Source organism: Protopterus annectens, chromosome 7.part0, assembly GCF_019279795.1.
Source record: "Protopterus annectens isolate FY-2018-M chromosome 7.part0, PAN1.0, whole genome shotgun sequence".
In the NCBI taxonomy this organism is placed as follows: Eukaryota; Metazoa; Chordata; order Ceratodontiformes; family Protopteridae; genus Protopterus; species Protopterus annectens.
Genome location: NC_056739.1, coordinates 624,352,677 through 624,377,368, shown reverse-complemented (window position 1 = coordinate 624,377,368; position 24,692 = coordinate 624,352,677). Strand labels below are relative to the sequence as shown.

At 40.6% G+C, this 24,692-nt stretch overlaps 1 protein-coding gene across 1 annotated transcript in view; it reads left to right on the top strand.

The window, feature by feature from the left end:
* The window catches only part of VPS13C (vacuolar protein sorting 13 homolog C), a 6,956,796-nt gene that overhangs the window by 1,853,348 nt on the left and 5,078,756 nt on the right, over positions 1 to 24,692 (top strand). The window contains exon 17 of the mRNA XM_044076309.1: positions 15,748 to 15,884. Within this exon, the coding sequence (XP_043932244.1) occupies positions 15,748 to 15,884 (137 nt within the window). The remainder of the gene's footprint in view (positions 1 to 15,747; positions 15,885 to 24,692) is intronic.

Sequence of the window (24,692 nt, the reverse complement as noted above, 5' to 3'; positions counted from 1 at the left end):
GGCATTCGGCGTCTGAGGGTGTTTTCAGACCTACACAGTTGTATATCAAGCCAACCTCAGCTTCCAAGGCAAAGACTAAAACAGCTTTAAAGGCAAAGAAACAAGTACAGTATTCTCCTGGACAGACTTCCATGCCTAAGAAACAGATGCTTAAAATGGCCGAAGACCTAATTACTTTGATCAGGGGTTCCCATCCCCCGCCTGATAAGAGGCCTAGGCAAGACACAGAATATGATTCTTCTGATCAGGTTTCCATTTCCTCTGACTCCTTTTCAGAACAGGGATACTCTCTTCCTCCCTATGAGGATTTTGATGCTGAAGAATCTATACCTTCAGCTTCTCCTCCTGAGGATTATTCCTTTGGGGAAACCCTGCATACCATGAGGGAGCATTTCCACTGGGAGAGCCAAGATTAATCTGAATCTAAGAAAAGTAAAGGCTCCAAGACTTTCTTCTACTACCTCAGCACAGACCTCTTGCTATTCCACCTGTTCTAGACATTATAGGTGATGTGTTTTCAGAGTCCGACCTGTCTCCCGACTCTTTACCTCCTGCACCTGTTAAGCCAGACAGATACTACAGGGTTCCAGACTCTCATAAATTTCTATATAAAAACCCTGCTGCTGACCCAGAAACTATATCTCAGGGTCCCAAAGGGGTCAAGGCCTCTACTGCAAAAACCCTGTCCCCTCAGATAGGGACTCTAGGGCACTTGACAGATGGGGGAAAAAGGTTTACACTTCTGCTACCTTGGCTGTAAGGCCTTTAAATTGTCAGTTTCATATGCTTAAATATCAGCAATACTTAATGTCACTGCTAAAACAGAAAATGTTGACAAATTCTGAATGTTCTGAAAACAAGGAAATGCAGGATTTATTGCATGCAGCTGAACAAGTGGGAAAGCATACTTTGCAATGTGGTTTTCATTCACTGGAGGCCTCTTGCAGGGCTGCTCTTACAGGTTTTGTCATTAGAAGGCATGCTCGGTTAAAGGAACAGAATCTGCCTGATCATGTTAAAGCAAAATTATTGGATGCTCCATTATAGCATGAAACTTTGTTTGGTGTCAAGGCAGAAGAGGTGTTGAAGAAAATGGAGGATAAAGTGAAATCTATGGAGACAGTAAAGGATTTTTTACAGGTACAACCACCCAGATTTAGCAGGAACTGACCTTCTAAGAATTGGTGCTTTCCAGTGTCAGACAGGCCACAAAGTGGCAGATAAAGATGCCCTAGAGGCAGACAACAGCCCCAGGGTTCATACATGCCCAAACAATGGGGTGCTTCTACCTCCAAAAGCAGAGAAGACAAATCACAGCCATATAGGAAACAGTCCCAATGACTTTCCTCTGCCAATGCCAAGCACTTATCTTTTGGCAGCACCCTTAGGGGAAAGCTAGCACTTTTTTCACAAGATTGGCACATGATCACCCAGGACAAATGGGTCTTAAATATAGTCTCTAGTCTCTCAGGGCTACAGGTTCCACTTTCACACCCTTCCAAAGGCAAAAGGTATGCCAGACCTGCCACACAATCAATGGGCAGAGGCACAAAAACAAGTTTCATCTCTCATGGGCATGAGGGCTATTCAGCCAGTACCACAACAAGAGCAGGGACAAGGATTTTACTCAAGTTTTTTCTTAGTACCAAGAAAGGACAAAGCCTGGACACCAATTCTGGACCTGTCAATTCTAAACACTTTTCTGGACATTCCAAAATTCAAAATGTTGACTCTGCAGCAGCTTCTGCCCATGCTGGGCAAGAAGGCTTGGCTTGTAACTTTGGACCTCAGAGGCATACCTGCATGTCCCAGTCAGACAATCTTGCAGAAGATGCCTCAGATTCATAGCTGGCTCAATGCACTACCAATTCTCTGCACTGCCCTTTGGCTTATCTACTGCACCCAGGGTCTTCACAAAATACCTGGCACCAGTAATTGCATTTTGCAGACAAAGAGGAATTCAACTATATCCCTACTTGGACCGACTGCCTTATTCAGGCAGAGAACAAAGACATTCTAAAGCATCTGGCGTTTGTAAAAAAATTACTAATTTGCCTAGGGTACACAGTAAACGAAAAGAAATCAAAACTAGTACCCTCTCAAAAGATAATATTCCTGGGTGCAAGCTTAAATACAAATGCCCAGATGGCTTATCTCACGCCAGACGAAGGCAACTGACTTCTTACTTCGAAAGCTTGGCAACAAAGACCCAGTTATCTGCAAGAAAAATTCTCCAGGCTTTGGTTTCATGGCATCCTGCATTCTGCTAATTCCATATGCAAGACAGTGGTATATAAAAAGTGTTTGTACTCAACATTGCTACAGCCTGGAAACATTAATTGCCCTCATTCCCTGCCTGCAACAGGAGTTTCGATGGTGGGCACAGGCCTGTCACCACAACAAGGGACAGCCATTCACTTTACCCACAGCCAGGCAAACACTAACAACAGATGCATCAGATTATGCCTGGGGGGCCCACATGGCAGGAAAATGTATTCAGGGCACATGGCCCGCAAGCCACAGGCATCTTCACATCAATCAAAAAGAGATGCTAGCTGTACAAAATGCCCTGACAGCCTTCAAGGATCTACTTCATCCAGGACAACTGCTGATAAAGACGGACAATACTACAGTCATGTGGTACATAAACAAGCAGGGAGGCACACATCCTTACCCCCTCTGCAGACAAGCCATGATTTTGTGGAACACAGCATTGACTTATCAAGTACACCTGCAAGCACAATTCCTGCCAGGAAAAACAAATGCTCTGGAACACTAACAAAGCAGAAACCTCATGGATCCTCACGAGTGGAAACTAGATCCACAAATCTTCAGCATGATAACAAGGAAATAGGGATGCCCAGACATAGATCTATTTGCCTCCCCTCACAACTGTCAACTACAGGGATTCTGCACAAGGACTTATCACAAACAAGCATGGAAAGTGGATGCTGTGTCATTCAGGTGGAAAAACCTTATAGTGTATGTCTTTCCTCCACTGCCTCTCCTCCCTAAGGTACTCCTAAAGGTCAGACAAAAGAAGCCAAAAATGATGCTGATTGCCCCAGACTGGCCACGCCAGCACTGGTACCCAATCCTAAAGAGCTTGTCTCAAGGCCCAGCCTGGACATTGCCTCAAATTCCTAATTTACTGACCTAGCAAAACAATCAGATCCTGCACAGCCAACTCAGAACCCTAAATCTGGCTGCATGGCGGATAATGTAACCATTCAGAACACACCTCTCTCTAAAGCGGTTATGGATGTTATTTTGGAGGCCAGGAGGCCCAGCACCAGAAAATCTTATTGCAGAAAAATGGAAGAGATTTTGTGCTTGGAACCAGGTACAAGGAATTGACATGCTTGTAACAGATATTCCTCAGATTTTACAATACCTAACTGAGATGCTGGACAAAGGCCTATCCTTCTCATCAGTTAAGATCCATGCCTCTGCCATTTCAGCTCATTACAATACGGACCCACCTATTTTTTCACAGCCACTGCTAAGGCAGTACCTCAGAGGGACCAAAAATATAACACCTCCATGGAGAGCACCAATACCTGCATGGGACCTCAATTTTGTCTTGGAAAAGCTCACACTGCCTCCTTTTGAGCCAGCCAATACAGCTGAGATAAAATTCTTATCATGGAAAACAGCTCTGCTCCTAGCAATAACTTCAGCAAGAAGAGTCTCAGAGTTGCAGGCATTAATGGCTGTGGAACCTTTTATTATTTTCCATCCGGACAGGGTTTCCGTAAGGACAAACCCAACATTTAGGCCTAAGGTAGTGTCCAGTGTGGCTCTTAACCAAAACCATTTATTTGCCTACCTTTTATCCAAACCCACAGAATAAAGGGGAGAGACTTCTGCATTCTTTGGACATAACAGGCAGTTAACGCTTCTACTTGGACAAAACTAAAGCTTTCAGAAAGGCTGAGCAACTCTTAGTGGCATATGTTGCAGGATCACAAGGAAAGGCTATTTCAAAGCAGACTATTTCAAAATGGATAGGCCACTGCATTCGTTTCTGCTATTCACAACATGGCAAATCAGTGCCTAAGGGCATTAGGCCACATTCAACCAGAGCAGCAGCCACTTCTGCAGCCTTCCTCAGAGGAGTACCAACCAAGGATATTTTGGAGGCTGCTACTTGGACTTCATTGAACACTTTTTCAAAGCACTACCACTTACCTATTTACTCTAAATCCAGAGCAGGCTTTGCCACTGCAGTTCTGCAGTTCCTCATAGCCACTCCTAATTCTATTTAGGCCCAGCCTCCCAACCTCAGCTTTGGGATTCAATCCAGGTGTAATGACTGCAACAGTGAAACACGATAAACATAGTACAGTTGTGTACCTAGCATAAATGTAGATGTTCGAGTGTATTCACTGTTGCAGTCCAGGTTACCCTTCCTCCATCCCCCTTTTCTTTGCTGGGACTTATCTATACTTCTCTATCTTATACAACCTATGTGGTGTATTTGCTTGTAGATGAAGGTAATGATTATGTTACTGCATGCTTTTTTATAAGCAGAATTTTTAGCCTACCTTTTTGGGGCACCCGACATCTGGGGCAAGAAAAACTGAAGAAAATGGCATTGGCTGCATCTTTTTTACCCCTGGTACACTGACTTCAGGGAAGAGGCGACAGCAACTTAGGCCAGACCAGGACTTTGGAATTCAGACCGACTGCCGGTAGCCTGCCAGCAGGATAAACCAAGTGTAATGACTGCAACAGTGAATATACTCGAACATCTACATTTATGGTAGGTACACAACTGTACTTTACATTTTTGCAGTTCAACATCCAATACAGTCTTTTAACATTTAAGAGAACGAGCCTGTAGCTTAAATTAATATTTACAAATGACGGAATTATCTACAAAATTCTGTCTAGCTATGCTGGCATCCTTCACATATCTTCACAGAGGCCACTGATCTTTCTATGTATGAGTCTCTGGGATCTCTCAAGTTGTGTAATGTGTAGATAAATGGATACCAAAAGGTGCATTATTTCCAGTAGTGGGTCTGATAAGAAATGAATAAAGGGGAGTTAAGACTTTGGATCTAGTGGAGATGACTTTTAGAAATTATATAGTTTCCAAACTGCTATGGAGACGCGCTGCATAATTATTTCTTTGAAAAAGTAATTGAAGCAGTGGATAGTGGTTATTCAGCGCATACAATGTATCTGGACTTGGCCAAGGCCTTTCCCACTTTTCCCCATGTATTCAGTGTTGATAAACTTGTAATTCTTAATATAAATGATATGAATATTATATTGTGTGACAGATGGCTAATTGGGTGTCTGACGGAGCCCATGTGGTTAGAGTAGCAGCAAAACAGTTACCAGTGGTCCAAGACAGCTCAATCTTGGACCATCTCCTATTTGGCATTTATTTCTCAGACCTTTAGGCCAGTCCTTCTGGCCTGTGGTTAACCAAGTTTGCAGATGACTGTAAATTGGGTGTTGCTATTAGATGTTCAGCTGACTCAGAATTGTTCCATCACTGCTTATATTGTGTTAACAGTTGATGCAAGGAGGATGATCTCAAATTAAATGTAAAAAATGTAGCTTAGTTCATGTTGGTAAACAAAACAGTTTCACTTACCATACAGGAGATGTACCCCTGCAGTCAGACACTGTTGTAGGCGATCTGGGTACTCTTGATTCCTTATCATTTTGCCATTATGTCTCTGCAGTAGTTCAGAAAGCCTTTTATCTGGCTCAATTTCCAAAGGCATCTCCACTATATCAAAAGAAGTCTTTATTCCTCTTTACTCGTATCTTATCAGACACATTACTGCATATAGTCCACCTCTTGGCATGTACTTATCTACACATATTACACAACTTAAGATTTTTGAGACCACTGATTTTTTTTTTTTTTTAATCAGGCAAGATGGGCAACCATTTATCTGTACTCAGTCTTTTGCAGCCTCCTCCATGGAGATCATTGTTAAGTGTTTCATGCCATGAAAGACAACGCTATTTGATTTCCTATTCTTTTGCAGAACTAATGGTAAATTAAATATTTGGTTAAAGGAATGTTTATAAACTGTCATCAGCAGGTAAATAAGGCATATTAGTAAGATAGATTCATATCCTAATATATCTAGGCTTTGGCTTCGTCATCAAATCACACCGACCATAGATTTATCCCGAGATATCCACACACTCAAGTCATGCATTATTGCTAAATTATTCAGCCTGTCTAGAAATTGCCCAGTTAAGATAGTAAACTACTGAAGTAAATGTGCTTAAATCAGTCTTTCATGGACATGACATTTTGAGTAAGTAATGTCAGACAGTGGACAGCTTTTGTTTAGTCAAGAAATCCAAGCATTTTTTTCTAAAGCTTATTAATTTCAGCGTCTTACTTTGAGTCCAAGATATCTGTCTAATAGATGAGTAAAAGTACTACTCAGTACTTTAACAGTTAAAAAGATGTGATGATATTCCAGACTAGGAGGACATTCATCTTGCTTTGGTAGATTATAGAAAAACACCATTTGATGTTAATCTTCGTTCATTCCTTACTGATGGGTTTATCTGTTCCATCCTCGGAACTGAGCCGGCTAATATCAAGCTTGCATCGGCCGAAACCTCTCCAGCCAATGTTCTACCCAGAATGCTTTGCTCCCTGTTAACTCGGATCTCATTTGCCACATTGCTGAACAGCTGTGTAAAGCCACTCTCTCAGCTAAGTGTCTAATTTTTTGACAGTTTATATATTACTCTAAAATTTTTCTCAAGTTTATTCTAATATTTTCCTACCCTATCGCACACTTTAAACTCTCTCCCTTTAGTCTTTTCCCTTTATTGCCCTTTTTTCTTACCTTGTTGTTGTTTTCTAACAAGGGAGAGTATTGCCTGCAGTCCCTGGATGTTCATAGGCAAATACGATTTTATCTGGACAGAACAAAATCTACCTGTAAGTCAGACCAACTGTTTGTGTTTTTGTGGACCTAGATGGGGTCATCCTGCATCAAAAGTTACATTGGCTTCATGGTTGAGAAATGTTATCACCTTTATCTACAACAAAAACAATCTCGTCTTGCCTCATAGTCAAAGCACATTCTACAAGGTCTTTGGCAACTTCAGCAGCTTTCCATGCTAAGGCTTCCCTCATTGATATTTGCTCAGCTGCAACTTGGGTGAAACATGCTAAGGCTTCCCTCATTGATATTTGCTCAGCTGCAACTTGGGTGAAACCTTGTACCTTTATTCTTTATTACAAATTGGACTTGGCCTCCAGAGGTAGAGCTTTTTTTGGTTCCTTGGTGCTCAGGAATGTCCTTCCATGAGGACCACCCAGGGATACAGGTAGCTGGGGACTCTGTCCCATCAGTAAGGAATGAAAGAAGATTAACAACATCAGATAAAGAATTTGTCTTACCATGACATTCCATCTGTGTTGTTGACCTTCGTTCATTCATTACTTCCCACCCTCCATCCACCATCCGGAGGTTCTTAGTTGATCTTTATGTACTCCTTTCTGATAGGACTGTTATGATCAGAGGTAGCCTCTACTTTTATCTATCGACTTGCAAACTCGATCTGAGGTAACAGAAGGTAACAGGGAGCAGAGCATTCTGAGTACGACCTTGGCTCGAGAGTTTTTGGCTGACGGGAGCTTGATATTGGCCGGCTTGGTTCGGAATACGGAACCGATAACCCATCAGTAATGAATGAACGAAGATCAACAACACAGATGGGAACGTTATGGTAAGACACAACTTATTTTTTCCAGACTGACTTGTAGATGCGTCACAGACAGTGGGAGGAATGTTGAGCTCCAAGTTGCTAATGTCCCTTCAATTTACTGTTGATACAAATTTCAGACCTGCTGAATTAAGACAGATGAAACGGAAGCTTTTTTTTTTTTTTTTTTTTTTTTTATTATATAGAAACTTTAGGACAAAAAAATAGAAATATCATGCCAACAACAAAGGGAAATTGAAGTTATATTAGAGCATTAGCTTGTTGGCAAAAATCTGGCATACATGTAACTGTATTAGGTCTTCAACAGTCTGACACCTTATATTTAAAAATAGTAGTTCCCTGACAGGAAACTGCAGTTACGCATAAACTTGAATGGGTTTCTTAAAGTAGAAATGCTGCAAAATGCCTAAGTAAAAAATAAAAGTGACTTTTTTTCTAAAAAAAGGTTAACAACTCTGAGAGGAAGGGTTCCTCAAAAAGGGAATTATTCTAGAAAGGAAGCTTGAAGCTGGCTGCTGCTTCTGTGAAGTCTAAGAGATGGTGCTTCTCAAGGTGGAAAGAAAGACCTGAAGAAATCTTTAGTCTGAATGCTCATTTTTGTTCACAGGGTTGTCCAATTAGGAGTTAGAGTTAAGGTGTGGGAGGGAGCCAAAGCTTTGTGAAGCTGGCCAATTGTATCCTAGGCAGGATGCAACCCATGTAGCCTAAAGACTACTGGATCAATGTGGAACTGTAACATGTACTGTTATGGGGATGTGCAGCTTACAGAATGGTACTGTATGTGGCCACTTCCATTTGTGTTTTTGTCTTGGCAGTTTTCACAAAGGAGAATTGCCTGTAATTATTGCCCTGGAAAATGATAAAACCTGTCATGGAGAAGCATCATTAGTGAAACTGTGTGTGAAATACCTTTCCTGTGAATTTCTATTAGAAGCTAAAGAACTGGAAGTGCTGTCATTGCAATTGTGAAAATTTAAGTGCTGTTGGGAAAATATGTATACACTGAGTCTGATATTACTATATTTGAAGAATTGCCTTTTCTCTGAGGTGCAATGATTTTAGAGTTAGTATATACACAATCAGCAGGAGTGTGGCAGGTTCAGATGTCCACTTTGGAGATCTCAGAGGTGCCTGACCCCTTGGAAAAAAAAAATATTTTATAGGGTAAAAGTGACTTGTATAGTTTGCTATTATATCTTGGGAAGCAAACAGTTTTTCATAATTCAGGGACTCCCCCTATCAAATTGCGAACTTGCCTTTTTCCAGCCTAGCTATTGCATCTTGCAGTAGCAGGCCTAAAACTGCAGATCAGTTTTCCGAATTGTACTTGCATTTTGTCCAAAATGAACAGTAATGCCCACTTGATTTTTCATTGCGTACTGAGTAGTATATGTTGCTACACAATAGACAGAAACCAAGAGGAGGTGCTGGATGGAGAATTGAGTTTGACTTGATGCATACAGTGTTTTAAATGCGAACAGAAGTTAAAGCATTAGATATGATACATACAGTTGGAGGGACTGTAAATTCAGGGAATACCCCAAACACTTTGCAGCCTATTTACGACAGAAAGTGACATATATGATCCATGGCCTAAAAGCGGAGAGCTCTAGCTCATGGTGTTTGTTTTTAGATTTGTTAACTGGGTTAGTCTGACTCGACCCAGAGAGCCCTTTTCAGTGGATATCTGAGGAGAAAAGCTCCAGGAAAGTAATTAAAAAGTAAGAAAAACCTAACAATTCAAAAGTTGTAAGATACTTGACAGTAGAAAAACAGAGGGAGGTATACAATACAAATATATGCAAGGCAAAAGTACAGTATTTTTTGAGAATGCAGTAGCATTATGTTTGAGAAATGTGGTTAGCATTGTTATTTACAAGGAATGTAGCAGTGCCTAAAAAAAAAATTCAGAGTAACATCATGGCATAATACAACAAAGATCTATTTAATAGCATAAGTACTAACTGCAAAGAGCAATGTAGACGGTTTAGGTAGATAGCAGGCAGATAGGTTAATTGAGAGAAGAGAAATTAATTAGGTAATTTCATGACAAGTACATATCCATGCATGTTAGAAACAAATTTTTAGTTGCCACTTTTGGTAGTGGAGCAAGGGGACAATGGAAGTTTGTTCCATGAGTATGCAATTGAATGATTGTAAAGCAGTGGTACCCAATGTCTGGCCCTAGGGCCAAATCCGGCCCTCGATGCAACACAGTCTGGCCTCCAGAGAGCAACTAAATTTTTTTAAAACGTAAAAGAATGTTATGCTTTACTCCAGTCATGCAAACTTTCCAGGATGTGCTTACTTGCCTAATTGCACACATCTCTAATTTTAGCTGGGGAAGTAACTATTCTTTGTGGTTTATAGCTTGTAGTCTGTAAACAGTAGTAACTTTCTGCAAGAGTTTTGTAATAAGTCATGGCTGCAAGCCAGAAAAAAATTAAATGCAAAGTTTATGTAGAAAACAGGCAATTTCATGACTGCTGTCTTAAGTAAAAATGCCAGTCATCTCTACCTGTTGTTAACTTGTAACAATTTACTATGTTTTGAGGTGGCCTGCAGATGCATTAAGAATTTGTGTAGTGGACTTTCCCACAAAAAGGTTGTGCACCACTGCTGTAAAGTATTTTTCCAATATTTTTCTTTGGCTTGGTCACCTGCAGAAGGTTTTGTTGTGTGCTTCTGAGGTCACGATTGGGTGTGTAGGGTGTAATTATGGATGTAAGGGCAAGGCAGGAGTTGGGACTGTTTAGGATGATGTGTGCAATTTGTAGTTGTGATATTTGAAGCATGTGGAGAAGCTCAGGCAATCTTAAGCTTTTCAGGGATATAAAATGATGGGATTTGTAGCTATTACTGGCTGTGAAACTTGCTATCTTATTATAGGTTTTTAGTTTGAATAAGAGGTTATTTTGGAGATTAGCTAATGTGGAAGCAGCATAAGCAAGGATAGTAGAATAAATGTTTGAGCCAGTATAGGTCTAGATTTGTTAGTTATATATTTGTTGTTGCGGTATAGAAGATCTAGTTTCTAATTGGACGTTTTGATACAGTTTAAGACATGCAGGTCAAATTTTAATTGGTCTATAGTAACACGAAGCAATCAGTGGGGAAATTGTATTATCTAAGGATGAGATGGTGAAGTTGTCTTAAGCTGGATTGAGGTTTTTTGGAAGGAAAATGAGAAGCTTGGTCTTATAGGGTTTGAGAAGCAGGTTATTTTCAGTTAGCTATTCTGCTAGGTGCAGAGATTGAGTGACATTGGAGATTTTGTATGTTGTGAGGTGTTAATTGCGGAATTGTCTGCATACTGTATTAAGGTAGAGTGGGGGCAGGAGACATGGACGGTATTTGTAAATATATTAAAATTAGGGGACCCAGGATAGAACCCTTGGGACCCCCAGTCTTAAGACGGAAGGGGGGGGGCATTTGCCATCTGACGGACTGATATCTATTTGAGGGGGTAGTTGTTAAACCAGGAGGTAGAGAGTTGTAGATTAGAAAGTTTGTTTAGGAGGACGGGATGGGAAACTGTACCAAATGCTTTGGATAGGTGAAGGAATAGAGGGTGTTATGAGTTTTATTGTCTCTGGCTTAGGCATTGTTGTTTGCGAAAGATTAGGAGGGCAGTGGTAGTACTGTGTGAAGGTCGGAAACCATGCTGTGTGGGTGTAATTAGGTTTTCCTGTAAGAGGTGGTTTTGTAATTAGGTTTGCCTGTAAGAGGTGGTTTAGTATTGTTACTGAAAGGAAGTAAATTTGTACCAACGTTTTTTTCTTCATTAAGTGATATTTATTTTGATCTTAAAAAGTTTATTAGAAAATTGTATCTGAAAGTATTTTTCTATGATGGCAATAGCACTAATACGAATGAGATGTGTAATACTGATATTTTTAATACAACTAATGAAAGTATTGATAATGAATTAATGAATGTATCAATTTATGACTATGAAAATGCTGATTTTGATTTACTTGATGAAGACATATCTAACAACATTGAGGATGGTGAAATGTTTGTTACGGGCTATGGTAAACTCACTGTTCCACCCATAGCATCTGAGAGTACTTTCACACCAAATATAAAAGTACCAGCAATTTCTACCTTTTTTAGAGTAGTGTTTAAGGAGGTTACAGTGTTAATGGAAAGTCTAAAATATTTGACCAAACATTATAATTTAAATAAGGATGAATGGATTGCATTAAAATATTTGAAAAAAATTAAAACTGAGTTTATTTTCAAATGTGCAGATAAAGGTGGCAATTGGGTCATTTTGAATAAAAATGACTATTGTAAAATGGTTTTTGATTTGTTAAAAAATCAAGATGAGTATAAACGTTTAATTAATGACCCAATTGTTGAATTTAATAGTGAACTCTTGGACCTTTTGGAAAGAGGGGAACGTCTTGGTTTTCTTAATCAGAATGATATAGGAAAGTTATATGTTAAAAAACCTTTGACTCCAATATTCTATGCATTACCTAAAGTGCATAAAAATCTGACAATGCCACCTGGGAGACCGATAGTCTCAGGCAAAGGTTCATTTTTGAGTAAGGTGAATATTTTTTTGGACTTCCATTTAAAAAGTTATCTATCTAAAATTTCAGCTCACATCTGTAATACCCAGGATTTAATAGCCAAAATAAGTGGAATCAAATGGGATAACAGCTTTTATTGGGTAACTATAGATGTGAAGGCATTATACACTAACATCAAGAAAAGGTGGGGATTGGAAGCTGTTCAGAATATGTTGGGAGATGGTCCCAGAACCTCTTTTTTGATACTATTATTAGAATTCTGTCTCTCCCATAATTATTTTCGTTTCAAGAAGGATTTCTTTCTTCAGATTAAAGGGACGGCTATGGGTGCTGCCTTTGCACCCTCATATGCCATACTTTATATGGATTTTTTTGAAAAATTATACATCTATTCAACTTCCTTCTATCAAAGAAATGTAATATTTTACAAACGGTATATTGATGATTTGATACTTATATGTAGTGGTGAGACCATTGAATTTTTAGAATTCATCGAGGAATTAAATAATAATGATCATGGTTTAAAATTTTCCTATGAAATGGACAGGAATAGGGTTAATTTTCTTGATATAACCCTATATCATGAAGATGATAGAATAGGATACAAACCTTATAGGAAGGAAACCTCGGTGAATATGTTCCTACATGCAGATAGTATGCACCCGGAACATCTGATCTGGTCCCTTCCCTTTGGTGAATTTCAAAGAATTTTCAATCATACCAGTAATGTAAATGATAGATATTTTGAATTAAATAAAGTTGAATCTAGACTATTTAGAAGAGGTTATAGAAGTGACCATTTGTTAATTTCTAAAAATAAAGTTTTGGGAATTTTAGATCACTCTTACTCTGGAGATCTAGACCATTTGAGACAGGAGAGACACAGTGTATCAACTAGAGGCATAAGAGCTAATACTACACTTAGGGGAAGAAGTACTGATAATATGGGGACTAGTGAATCTAATCTATTTTTTGTAACTAGATATTCTCCACTTTCTAATGAAGTAAGTAATATTATAAGAAAATATTGGTATTTGATTTGTGAAGACGAAAATATAGGGTCAATTTTTCCCAAACATATTGTTTTCTCATATAAAAGGGGTAAAAACTTAAAGGAATTATTAAATTACAACTTCTGTGGCAAAGATAATGTGGATATCATTGAGAGTACTGTAGGTACTTTTCCTTGTGGACAGTGTAGTGTTTGTAGCAGAGTTAATAATGTAACCAATATTAATGGTGTATCTTTTAAAGCTAGGTATTCTTTCAATTGTAAATCTACGGGAGTGGTATATTCATTGGGTTGTTCCTGCCCCAATATGTGGTATATAGCTCAGACTAAGAGGATGGTTCGTGTTCGAGTTTTGGAACATGTAAAAGATATTAGGAATAAAAATGAATATAGCCCTGTGGCTAAACATTTTTTGGATAAACATAAAGGTGATGCGAGTAGTTTAAAATTTTGTGTGTTGGGCCAACCCTTTAACTATGAAAATGGGGGATCTATTGTTCCAAAATTACTTGAACTAGAGACCAGGCTAATTTTAAAATTTAATACACTAAAACCACATGGACTTAACTTAGAGTAAAGTATTTAATATTTAATTTTTTATTTTTTTATATCCACTCATATGAATGTACACATATATTTTGATATATTTATTTTGCTTTGTCTTCACAAATTATTTATCAGCTGATAACAATGAATTAGTCTGGATGTTTAATTTCCTTTTCTATACATGGTTATATATTTGTGTAGATAGATAGAGGTTTTGTTTTTTTCTTTTGGTCATTATTTAATTTAATCCATTTGAATTTCTCTCTTTAACATATATTTATAGTTATATTATTAAATTACAGAATGTTTATATATGAAATTCATGAATTATATAATAATATGAATGATTGAATGCTGATATTCTGTTTTTAATGATTATGAGCTATGTTTCATAGGAATAAAAAAATGCTTGAGCACTTTAAACTGATTTGTAAAAGCTGATTGAATAACTGGTGCTGATTAACTTATTAAGATGTGTATAAATAAGTAGTTAACAGCACCTTGAATTTGTGATCCATTTGAAGGCGAAAAGCCGAGGTACCAGATCGCAATAAACGCTTGACTGGCATGGCACTGGTTTTTTCTGTGTTATTTTTCGTGGTTGCTGACTTCTACTAGTGTTCGTGGAAGTGGTTTAGTATTTGTCTGTGTACATTTTTTCCAGCATCTTGGATAAAGGGGATAATGTTTGAAGTATGAATCTGTTTACCAACACAAATACATTTCTTTGTATCGATGACCTCCATGAAATGCATGATGAGTGTAAACACATGCGTTATGTCAGCCAAAGGCAGGCCATATTTAGTAAATATAATCTTAGAGGCAAATATTTGCTTGGAATATAAGCAGTATGTGTAGAATTTTGATAAATCATTGGGGATAAGTTTAGGGCAGACTTGGAAGGAGACATTGAGAGTATCTGTCAGTCCTTTGATTTGGGCAGCAATTTCACTTTGTAGTGTGTATTCCACCCTTTCTTGAAAATGTTTTTTTGGTTGGCATCAATAAACATTGTTACACACCCGCAAAGATTAAAAGGATTGTCCCTGCTATAAGCCCAAAACATTTTAGATGCAGAAGGCATGAACTAGGAGAATGTAAACATAAATATGTTATATCTCCTGTACTAGCTGAAATTTTAGAAGATATTCAGCTGTGTCTAGTCCGCCTGGACCTAATAAGCTGAGAGCAGGTATTCCCTTATCATATTTTGACCAGTCCTATTGGTTTAAAACAGAAGTGGCCCTAAGTGAAACTATCATGCTAACTGAAGAACCTCACAGGGCACTTTAAGAGCCAGTCCTCGCCTCCACCCCCCACAGTAAATGAACTGAATATGTAAAATGGAATTCTCAGAGTGGGAATAGCAGATATAGACAAAACAATGATAAGGAAGTCTCTTGGGGGACTTTGTTTTCACTGACGGCCAGCAGTGGTCATTAGAAGGGTTGATTGGAGTATTTTATCAAGTGTAGATAGGGGCTAGAGTCAACTACATTTATGGATGAAATTCTCTTGTTACTAATACCTAGTTAAGTGACCTTCAGGGACCTCAGCTACAACTGTTGGAATAGAATTACAATTAAGAAAATACAGTACTGTGCTGAGTAAAATAGATAACGTCTATTACAGGACATCCTTTTCCAAGTATAGTCGGTGTTGAATTGTTGTGTATTGATGTAGTGCTTTTTTTCAGATGTGTTCTCTTTGTTGTTAAATTGTGCATCTTGCTAATATCTCAGATTTTTTTTCTTTTAAACTGTTACAGCATTGTGGGAATAAAAGTCACTTATAAAAAAATTGTTCAGAGCATGCCTCTTATACATGTAGTTTTGTAACAGTAGTGTAACAATTTCCTTAAACAGACTTGGAAGATAACTGTAGTCTTCTCCATTTCACCACGTTCTACTTTCTTATTTCAAGGTCTCACACATATTATTGAAACTCGGAAAATCCTTGACCTCAGCATTGATTTGAAGCCATCTTACCTTATAATTCCACAAACTGGGTTCTACCACAGGAGCTCCAACCTTCTTATTGTGGATTTTGGTAGGCTTCAGGTAAAAAACATGGAGTAATGCCTTTATATTGAGTCGTGTATTAACTTCTTTGTTTCAGCTTTGAAATTATTTGACTCTTATTTTGCTGTTTTATGTTTGTAGCATGAAATGATTTATACTTGACCAATGATCAGTCTGTCTGCAAAATGATTTTGCACATACTTTCTAATTTTTATCTTTGACTAACCGCCATCTATGTATTTATTTATTTATGGATATCGGATTGGTAACTAGATAGGGCGGCCACAGTGGTGCAGAAGTTAGTGTTGCCGCCTCACAGCAAGAAGTTCTCCGGTTCTATCCTTGGCTGGGGTGCCATCTCTGGAGTCTGCATGTCCTCCCTGTGGTCGCGTGGGTTTCCTCTATGTGCTCCGGTTTCCTCCCACATCCCAAAGACATGCTGTAGGTGGATTGGACGCTTTAAATTGACCCTAGGCATGAATGAGTGCATGTGTGTGCCTTCTGTAGAAGGTTGGGTGCTGGGCTGGCAACTCAACACCGTAAAACTCCACTGCCAGTCATGATCGGACAGTGATCCACTGTGGCAACCCCTAACTGGGAAAAGCCAAAAGAAGATGATTAACTAGATAGGTTCACTGGTTATAAAGGCCCTTTTGAGCCGCTACACTGGCCTATTGGCAGCAGTTGACATTACAAATATGAACAGCGCGTAAACAAAATGAGTGTTAAACAATGACCCAGCAAAGCTTGCAAATGTGAGATGACAGTGAAGGAGATGTTAGAAGAACATAATATATGTAATAAGGCTTTATAATCTGATATATAATTAATATATACAGATCCAAGTGTTCTAACACTGTTAGGAACTTAGAATCAAAAAATTGTACATAACCACCTGTGTAGCATTTAATCTGATATTGTTAATCCTCGTTCATTCCTTTTGTATGGGTATCTGTTCCAACTTTGGAACCGAGCCAGCTTCCAAGCTCACGTCAGATACTAACTCTCGAGCTAAACTTTTATCCGTAATTTCCCTCTCCCTGTTACCCCAGATTTCGTTTGCTGCGTTGCCATTTGGTCGTGTTAAGCTGCTTCTCTTGAGCTAAGTACAGATATTTGTTGTCAGACTAGTCTGTTATATAACCTTTCTGTCCGAAAAGTTTCTAATTTGTTGTCTCTTACCCTATCGCATTTAGCAACCAAAATTTCTTTAGTTTTCTTCTCTTTACTCTGCACTTTTTACCGCGAGGTAATTTCTCCCTTACTATCGTTGGTAATCCCTTCCTTTTCTTCATTACCTTCAGGTATTCTTTCGTACCATTGCTGGTACCTTTTCTTCTGTCTCCTTTTCTATCATGGCGGATAAAAGGTAGTCCAGGATTTAAAAGGTGTTCTGATTGTGTACACAAATTACCTACATCAGATGCACACTCTTTGTGCGTTTATTGCTTGGGTGTGTCCCACATATCTGTTGACCCGCCCTGTGGTATTTGTAAACATTTTTCCAATAGAACTTTGAAAGGAAAAATAAGTTGTTGCTGAAGGGACTTCTCAAATCTCCCTTTTCAGAGGCTATTTCTGGGTCGGAGGCTTCAACCCCTCCTAGAGCCCATAAGAAAATTTTGGATGATCCTACTAAGACCAAGTCTTAGCCTTCATCCCTGGCTGGGGACTCCCGCCAACCAAGACCTAAGAAGGCTAAAGTTTCTGCTTCTAGCTCACTCAGTCAGCCCCAGTGCTTTCGGTGCCTAGACCTTCGGCGCCGTCAGTGATCTCGGCTCAGTCTTCTCCTGTAGCCTTTACTATATCGGTACCGAGGGGCTCCTTGGTTCAGACTATTGCGACTACTACACCGGTACCAACTGTTCATTCGGCGCAGATCTTGACCACGTTGGCTCAGACATCTTTCTCGGAACCAACGCCTCAGTTATTGGCACCAATATTGTCGGTTCCATCTTCGGTACCGGCAACCACTTCGGCACCGATCCTTTTCTCAGTGCAAACCGTGACCTCGGCACCGATTATTTCCTTGGTGCAGACACCCATAGTCCAGTCTCTCTCTCTGTACCATTGTTCTCAGTGCGGACTGGTGAGGTGGGCATTGAGCTTGTTTCTTCTGTGGACAGACCTGTTTCTCCCTCAGTCTCCGTGAGGTCCACTAGAAACCTTTCCGAATATGACGTGTTGCGTCTTGTGGATCAAGTGCTTCTGGCCAGAGGTATCCCTCCCCCCAGGACCTATCCTTCCTTGGGAGGTGATCACCCATCGCCAAAGACCTCTTCTTATTCTCCTCCTTCATTGCCTTTGAAGTCCATTGATATAGCACAATCTTCCTCCTTTACTGTTCCCTTTATGGATCTCACTAAGGAACTGCAGTTGCCTTCATGGCAGGAGAGTTTTGCTACGACCCAGGATGACAATTGTGACGCGCGTAATTTGTTGTTTCACAGCCATCCGGGGACTCCGGGTCGGCAGGTTGAGCCATTTAGGGGAAGGGGGTTGACCCCTGTCCTGGACACTCACCCCTCTTCAAGTGGGCCAGCCTTCCAACTGATGGAGAAGGCTTTGGCTTCTGCTGGTGATACTGTGCTGTCTATCCCCTCGCCCTCCGCTGGTCCACTGTGTTCACAAGTTGCACCTAGCGGACACCGGCGCAAGGACCTCAGGACAAATTCCCACAGGAAACCCCCTTTCCATTGTCTTCCCCAGCTTCTCCCTCTGAGGAAGTTCACCGGAAAAGTTTGTGTAAGAGGAAGCACATGGACTCCACAGAGGAGTCCCTCACTGAAGACACGGACTTTGGTGAGGAGGAAGGATCCCCTCTGTCACCCTCTGAGGTATCCTTTGGTGGTATCCTCAAAATCCTTAAACAGAGAGGTGACTGGCAGCCCTCTAATCTGACCTCTGAGGAGTCTGTGTTACTGCAGGCTTTTCGCTTCCCGGCTCCCTACCTCCTGGGTTACTCCACCTGCCGATGAACTTGTCTGGCTCATCGTGCAGTGTGTGTGGAAGGCTCCTGACACCGTCGAGGCTATTCCCCGGAGGCCAGATAAGATTTTTCCCCTCCTGCTACGGATCCCCATTGGTCTAAAGGTCTTCCTGTGAATGATCTGTTGGCGGTGGCTGCAACAAAAAAAAAAAATCTGGCAGAAGAAGAAAGCCAGACTGTCCACCCGCCTAACAGAGAGTCCCGGGCACTGGACAGGAAAGGGAAGCGCACCTGTGCATCAGTGACTTTTGCTATCAGGTTCCTGAATTACATGGCACACTTTACCAGACTTCAAAGGGATTTGATTTCCGAGCTCTCTGAAACCTTGGCTGGTGCCATGTCTGATGAGGTCCATGACAAAGTGGCACCTCAGCTGGCCACCATTGAGTCAATATCTAACTCTTCCATGCGACTGATATCTCAGGCATCAGAAGGAGCAACTAGAGCGGCGGGTTCAGCTGTGGTCTTGAGACGACAAGACTAGATGCGCGTGTGCAATTTCGCGTAACCCTTTAAGGCTTCCTTTCTTAACACTCCCATTGAGGCCTCCTCTTTGTTTGGACCCAAAGTTAAAAGCACACTGGCCAGATGTAAACAGGACAGTAAGACCCTTTCTGCCGTAGGTGTCCGTTATTCTTCCCCTCAACGTGCTTTCTCCCGAAACCAAAACAGTGGGAAGATATGGTTCAAGAAATCTCAGGGTCCTTTCCAAGACACACAGGCCGAGTTCTCCCTTAGAGGCAGAGGGGTAAACTCACAGGGAAGACGCCCCTTTCAGGGCAAAGGGGGTCCGCGTATCCAGGGTTCCAGGGACTTTTTTCCTGGCCAATCCTACCAGTGCTCTTGAAGAGCAGCCCAACTCCTTTCCTTTGGAGGTGGTTGGGGGTCATTTCTCCTTGTACCCTTCTGCCTGGCTAACCATCACCACCGATTCTTGGGTACAAAGGATTATAACCAGAGGTTATCATATCCCTTTCGATCTTTGTCCTGTTCCTTCAAAAAACCTTCCTGACATTACACCCAGTCAAAGGGAAGAAGCAGCATTACTGATAGAAAAGCTGCTAAGAAAGAGTCATCCAAATAGTCCCTCCAGACCAGATAAGATCCGGATTCTACTCAAGACTATTTTTGGTGCCAAAGAAAACCAGGGACTGGAAACCAATTTTAGATGTCAGTGTATTAAACAAGTTTGTGAGAGTACAAAAATTCCAGATGGTCACAATGCAGTCTATACTCCCGCTTTTAGAAGAAAACGATTGGATGTGCTCGATAGATCTTCAAGATGTGTGCTACCACATAAAAGTGGACAGGCCATCGATAAGATTTCTGCACTTCCGTGCGGGAGCCAGTCACTACCAGTTCAGAGTACTGCCCTTTGGACTCTCTACAGTCCCCAGAGTGTTCACAAAGTGCATGGCAGTCGTCACAGCTCACTTTGCGACTACAAGGATTCCAGGTGTTTCCATACCTAGACGACTGGCTCATTTCCGCCCCCACCAGACATCTATTGGAAGAAGCCCTGGCATACCCTCTCCTTGCTACACAAAGGCTAGGCATAACCATAAATTGGCAAAAATCCAATCTCACCCCATCTCAGTGCACAGAATTCATAGGGGTCATCTTGGATGCAAAGAATTGCAGAGCATCCATTCCAGAGCACAGAATTCTAAGGATAAAGCAACAACTGATCCCAGTCCTTTCAAGGGAGAAATCCACGGCTCACTCTATCCTACAGCTGTTGGGTTCCATTGCAGCCTCCATCACTATTGTCCCCCTGGCCAGGTTTCATATGAGGCTTCTACAATGGCTACTGCTCACCCAATGGTATCCTTTTCAGCATCCTCTTTCAGCCAAGATTCGAGTAACCCTCAGGTGCAAACTGGATTTAAATTGGTGGATGACCCACAACCCGTCACAATGGTCTCGACTTTTCTCCCCCCAGCAACCCAGGGCTAAACTGACCACGGATGCCTCCCTGATGGGGGGGGGGGGGCTATGTCAGTGGCAGATAGTCCAAGGCACTTAGTCCGAATTGGAGGCCCAACTGCATATAAATATTCTAGAGCTGAGGGCGGTGCTTCTGGCATTGCAAGCATTCCATCCCCTGCTGCTGTCTGGGATGATTGCGATTCAGTCAGACAACATGGCAGTGGTCTGGTACATCAACAAACAAGGTGGAACCAAATCTTTGCCCCCTTTGTCGAGAGGCCATGAGGATATGGCAATAGGTGATGGCTACCAACCGTTTTCTTCCAGCAACTCACATTCCCGGGAGTTCCAACGTGATAGCAGACAGACTCAGCAGGTGCATTCTACACCCTCACGAGTGGTCCCTGAATCCCTTGATAGCGGCGGAGATCTCCCACCACTGAGGCCATCCTTGCTGCGACCTCTATGCATCCCTGACCAACTACAAATGCAGCAACTACTTCGCCCTGATTTCCCCCTCAGCACAGTCACCCAGGGACGCTCTAGTCCACGGTTGGCCCTCGGGTTTTCTTTATGCATTCCCACCCTTTCCCCTCATTCTCCAGTTTTGAAGAAAGCCCGTCAGTTGAAGAGCAAGGTGATCCTCATAGCACGATATTGGCCTCATCAGATTTGGTTTCCCCTTCCTTGAGCCTCACCTGCTAGATCAACCATGGATTCTCCATCCAACCCCGGAGTTGATCTCACATCCACAGAACCTGACTCATCCTAACTTGGACAGCCTGAAGCTCACAACTTGGCTCCTCCAATTCCCTTAATTGCCAGACAGAATGATCTTTCTTTACCTGTACGGGACATTCTTATTGCATCTCGTAAGTCTTCCACTAGAATTACTTATGTGGAAAAGTGTTGGCTGAAAGAAAAACAAGTAGATCCTTTCTCCGCACCGGTGTCAATAATACTAGAGTATCTGGCCGACCTTTTTCAATCGGGTCTACGGCCTTTACCATTCGAGTTCATTTGGCTTCAATATCTAATTTCCATGACGGTGTCCAAGACTCCTCTCTTGTCACACAAATTATGCAAGACCTTCACAAAAGGTGTGAATCATTTGAAGCTCCCTTTTAGAGAACCTATTCAGTCATGGGACCTACCATTATTTCTACAAGCTCTGACAATGCCACCCTTTGAACCAGCTTCTTGCGACCTCAAATATTTGTCATGGAAAACATTGTTTTTGGTCGCTATTACGTCTGCCAGACCTATCTCTGAGCTTCAAGCCTTATGCATCAAGAGTCCATACTTGATTTTTCATAGAGATAGTGTCTTTGAGAACTAATCCTTCATTTCTGCCAAAAGTGATCTCTGAAATTTCCATTAATCAAACCATTGAATTGCCAGTTTTCTTTCCCAGTCATTCAAACAGAGGAGAGTATTGCCTACATACTCTAGATATTCACAGGCAAATTTGCTTCCACTTGAACAGGACTAGGTCCTCTCAAGTCTGACCAGTTATGTTTGGCCTATTCTGGACCTAGATGAGAATCTGCTGTGGCTAAGTTCACATTAGCTAGATTGTTGAAAGACTGTGTGACCTTCATTTATACAAAACATAATATCCCATTGCCTAATACCATGAAGGCTCATTCGACAAGGTTGGTGGCAACTTCTGCTGCCTTCCATGCCAGAGCTTCTTTACATGACATCTGTGCAGCTGCAACTTGGGCTACGCCTCATACCTTCAATCATTACAAATTGAATTTGGCCTCCAGGGGAAGAGCATCTTTTGGTTCTAGGGTGCTCAGCAATGTCCTTCCATGAGAGCCTCCCAGGAATAGAGGTAGCTGGGGACTGTCCCATATGTAAGGAATGAACGAGGATTTAACAATATCAGATATGTCTTACCAAAGCGTTCCATCTGTATTGTTGATCCTCGTTCAGTCATTATAACCTTCCCTCTTTCCCTCTCCTGTGGCTTCTAGTGGATCTCACCATCTCTCTTAGGTCATTTGACCAGAGGGTAGCCTCTACCTTCTTTTGACTTGCAAACTCAGTCTGCGGTAACGGAGAGGGGAATTATGGCTAAGAGTTTAGCTTGAGAGTTTGTAGCTGACGCGAGCTTGGTAGATGGCCGGCTCGGTTCCGACATCTGAACCGATACCCATACGTAATGACTGAACAAGGATCAACAATACAGATGAAATGTTATGGTAAGACATAACTTCTTTTTTTGTGTTAACATTAATGATGACACTTTGTAGTGGTAGTTTTATGCTAGTTGAGAGCTGCTACAACAGAAGGTACCAGCATAAGTCTTACGGTTGCAAATTGTTACACCTTAACCCTTTTCTTTAAAACACAAGCAGGAAGAGGTGTTGAGAAGGGAATCTTTTAGTCTCATTTTGTGTAGACCAATGGTGTTTTCTTGTATTGTACAAGATAGATGATGATTCCAAATGGCAGGAGCAAGCAAAATAAATGATCTTTCATAAATGGTTGTTTTAAATCTGGGTCTGATCAGGGTAAGGTCCTCCTTGTGGTCATTTCTAGCATGTAATTGTCTTATGTGCAAGTTGGATTTAAGTGTGGGGGGGGGGTACAGTGACCTTGTTTAATGATTTTATAGATCTGTGGAACAAGTAATGTGATAGCTTTTCCATTTATTGGCAGCCTCTTGACCTTGGTTAGAAGCAAACAGTGATGAGTTTTCTGGTAAACAAGCAGAGTGAATTTACATTTTTTTTTGTTGCAGTTTCTGTTGTGTGCTTGTGCTAGAGTCAACAGCTGTAAGGGAAGGGTATATTCAGTTTTAGGGATTATATACATCCCTTTTTAGGGAGAGTCAGGAAGTGGGTGTAAGAAAATCAGCTATTTTGTAGCATAGTTTTGGCTGGGAAGAAGGCCCATGACATCTCTTAACACTTTTTTAATACTTTTAGTTTTTCCCAAACTTGTAATCCCTTTGCCTCATAACATATTGAATGAAATGCTTTTGCTACTTCCCATGCTACCCAGCTTTACATTTTATTCTCCCTTAAAATACCATCTATTACTTCTATTATTATTAAGCTTTCATTCACTTGTTTTCCTCTTTACTCTGTATACCCCTTCTATCACTTCTTCCAAAATAATCCCCATTCTTTTTTTTTGCATTATTTTCATAAAGATGTTATCAATAGTATTCCCCAGTGATATCGGCATGCAATTCTTATTCCATATAAATCTTTCGTCCATATAAATTCGTTCACCTCAGCATATCTTTTCATTTTCTGTTCCTTTCTGTGGCCATTTATTATGTATTTTTCCATGTTCTTTTTCCTTAAACTCATCTCCTTGTAGTGTCCATAATATAACTGATGCTGATTTTTCCTTTCCTTGTATTATAACATCATCCAGTTCTTTCATTGTGGTTCTTCTAACTTACATTTGCTCTGTCCAAAAATGTCCTTTCTTTTCCACCTTACCCTTTCACCTTTTTACTTTTTGTAAATGTTTCTGCAACTTTCCTACTGTTTCCATACTTCTTGTTTACATTTTACTCCATTCTCATCTTGCCTTCCATCTACCTTACCATTCCTTTTTTATCCCCTTACTTAAGAGTTAAACGTCTTCCTTTTTTCCATTTAACAATATTTGTTTTTATAATAGTCTTATTTTTTTCTCACTTTTTTCCTCTTTCTCTTATGCTATCACTTCCTTTTTCCATTCCTTTCTCTAAATCTTTTAATGTTTTCATATTTCACTTCATTTCTTTTTTTACCATTCTTCCAAAAATGTCTGTTTCTGTTTAACCACTACCCACCATTGTGTCTACTACCACCTTCCCCTTTTATTTCTTTATTTTTACTTGTATCCCCAGTTAACCATTTTATTCATTTTCATTATTTCTTAATTAGCACCTAAAACAGCCCATTTAGCCCTGTGATCTG